The sequence below is a fragment of the Anarrhichthys ocellatus genome, unplaced genomic scaffold (assembly GCF_004355925.1).
Source record: "Anarrhichthys ocellatus isolate YVR2014 unplaced genomic scaffold, GSC_Weel_1.0 scaffold4806, whole genome shotgun sequence".
In the NCBI taxonomy this organism is placed as follows: domain Eukaryota; kingdom Metazoa; phylum Chordata; class Actinopteri; order Perciformes; family Anarhichadidae; genus Anarrhichthys; species Anarrhichthys ocellatus.
Window position 1 is genome coordinate 1 of NW_022284780.1, and position 2,444 is coordinate 2,444.

At 42.1% G+C, this 2,444-nt stretch overlaps 1 protein-coding gene across 2 annotated transcripts; it reads left to right on the top strand.

Annotated features, from left to right (window-relative positions):
• The first annotated feature begins 29 nt into the window (after positions 1-29).
• Positions 30-2,126, top strand: LOC116379640 (merozoite surface protein CMZ-8-like). 2 transcript variants are annotated; one of them, XM_031841606.1, is made up of 2 exons: positions 30-236; positions 330-2,126. In XM_031841606.1, exons 1-2 carry the CDS (start codon positions 38-40, stop codon positions 644-646), a joined length of 516 nt encoding a protein of 171 aa, XP_031697466.1. In that variant the 5' UTR covers positions 30-37; the 3' UTR covers positions 647-2,126. The 2 variants fall into 2 exon arrangements, with proteins under 2 accessions (XP_031697466.1, XP_031697467.1); XM_031841607.1 differs by having other exon boundaries at positions 333-2,126.
• Positions 2,127-2,444: the final 318 nt, after the last annotated feature.

The window sequence follows — 2,444 nt, forward strand, 5'->3', positions numbered from 1 at the left end:
ACGTATTTACCCTCTTCTACCTGCACAGTGAGCAGACATGTCGGTTCCACAAGTGCTACTTGAGACTGTGGACAATTTTATCAAAAATGACTTAAAAAAGTTGAAGTGGATCAAACCGATTCATCGAGAATTGATCGACACCTACGGCGACGAAATGGCTGTGAACGTCACTGCTGAGGTTCTGAAGAAATTGGGCAAAAATAACGATGCAAAGAAGTTGAAGAACAGTTACGCAGGTGGATGTTTCTTACATTTACAAGTCAAAGTAAGCAAAATTAGATTCTTTCCCTTCTTTTACATTATTCTCTGCATCTGTATGTTTTCATCAGCAGGGGGAAACACAGCTGCACCCTCCACATCTGCTGCAGCACCTCCTGCTGCTCCCGTAGCACCTCCTGCTGCTCCTGCACCACCTCCTGCTGCTCCCGTAGCACCTCCTGTTGCTCATGTAGCAACTCCTGCTGCTCCCGTAGCAACTCCTGCTGCTCATGTAGCAACTCCTGCTGCTCATGTAGCACCTCCTGCTGCTCCCGTAGCACCCCCTGCTGCTCCCGTAGCAATGATGGCTCAGGAAAGAAGTATCATCATCGCCCCGACAGTCACAGGTGGCACCTCTGGGACATGGAATATAACCATCAATAAATAGACTCATGAAACACATCCAGATCGAGATAAGGGAATACACACTTGTTTATTTTTATTATTTTTGCCCAGATTGGCATTTAATGCCGGCTGTATTGTTCTTAGTGCAGTTCGATACACACACACACACACACACACATACCGAGGGGCTCCACGGACATACAGGGGACTTCCATATTAGGAGGTACATTACTGCGGCCATGTCATGAAGTGCACTCTGCACGTGTGCATCTGGGGACGAGGTGGTTAATGTCGTCGGCATAGCTGACGCCAGAACAGCTGTATGGTACAAAACTATAAAACATCATGAAATGTTTATCTCATGTGCACCTGCATTGGAGCCTCTCTATAGACCAAAATAGAAGCGCTCCGTCAAAATGTATAATTCTCAATTATCCATCAGTTATAGTTCCGGGTCCAGATAAAACAGCGTCTGACCGCGGCCCGCCTATTAGTGACCCCTGCTATAGACTCTACCAGATGAAGTATTCTGTATGAAATGTGCTCGCTTAGACGGCCCCTACATCATGCTATGTACACGGGGTCGCTCACACACATACAGCTCCATACTAATATACACACACACACACCTACACACACACACAAGCAAACATTTTTGTTCATTTTTACTCTTATGTTAATTTACTGTAATCATGTATTGCTTAGGAATGTGACCTCGAGAGACGGTAGAGCCGACAAACTTGCTGAAGAGTACATATATTTTAAAGATGACTCTGTTATTTACCCTGCGTGGCAAAAATGTATGAAGTTACACGTACTTAGATTTCTAATCATATTTCTAAGATTTGTTGTGACATCATTTATCATTGTTCCATTGTTGTAAATCATGTATCCATGTAGCCCGATGAGAACATGAGGGGGGGGGTACACAACTAGCCTCTAAGTAGAGAACATCTGAAACTATTGCTTGAGAGTTCATGGAGCAGAGCTACTCAGTTGTCTGACCCTCGGAACTGGTAGAATCTACGCTTTGATTGGCCAGTCTGCGTTCGAGGGGCGGGGCTTAGTGAAGAGTCTATTACGTGTGTAAAATGGGCACCTTTGCATTGTCATGTCATTGTTTCATCACCAGCAAACACTTGTGGGTGCCCACAGCATGTGTAAAAGTTGTAATCCTTAAGAGGAGCAGCTGATTCCTTAGTCAATGAAAAGTTAGAGACAAATACAGAGAGACTACCTTGAATTGATTTTGCTGAAAAAATGCGGACCATGAATACTATCAAAAATGTGTATTGATATAATAAATACCGTCAACATTAAGACTGAAGCGGTAGCCAGTATTCTCTATGTCCCAACACGTTTTAAAGTGTTGATCCTGAGATTTAAGTACAGCTCCATCACGTCTGCAGGTACTTGTCATCTCCACCTGGTGTCAGCAGTTGTGTTACGAAAATAACCCCGATTGATCAGGTGATTGCTTGATTCAATATTATTGGAATTTAATAAACTCTGTTATTTAAAAAGCAGTTTTCTGTGATTACTTTCTGCATCTGTATTGTGATATTATAGCTGGATATTAAGGTCTGTGCTCGAATTCAAATCTTCACTGTTCACTCTGCATGTGTAACAGTACTTTGTTGACATTGTGAGTGAAGACTAATTATGAGACTTCAATTATAGTTTGGTTATTGGTCCCTGTTCTCAGGGTGGTGCCCTATATATATATATATATATATATATATATATATATATATACTGTATGTCTTCTGCCTCTGACTGAGGATAAACTACTGACACCAACAACTGCTAGCATGAAAATATGCAGTTCATTATTTCTTTTT

Bases quoted from the DNA above. Each gene is read 5' to 3' on its own strand.
- LOC116379640 (XM_031841606.1), top strand. From the start codon at position 38: ATGTCGGTTCCACAAGTGCTACTTGAGACTGTGGACAATTTTATCAAA. The intron at 237-329 runs GTGGATGTTTCT...TGTTTTCATCAG, and splicing joins GTTGAAGAACAGTTACGCAG to CAGGGGGAAACACAGCTGCA.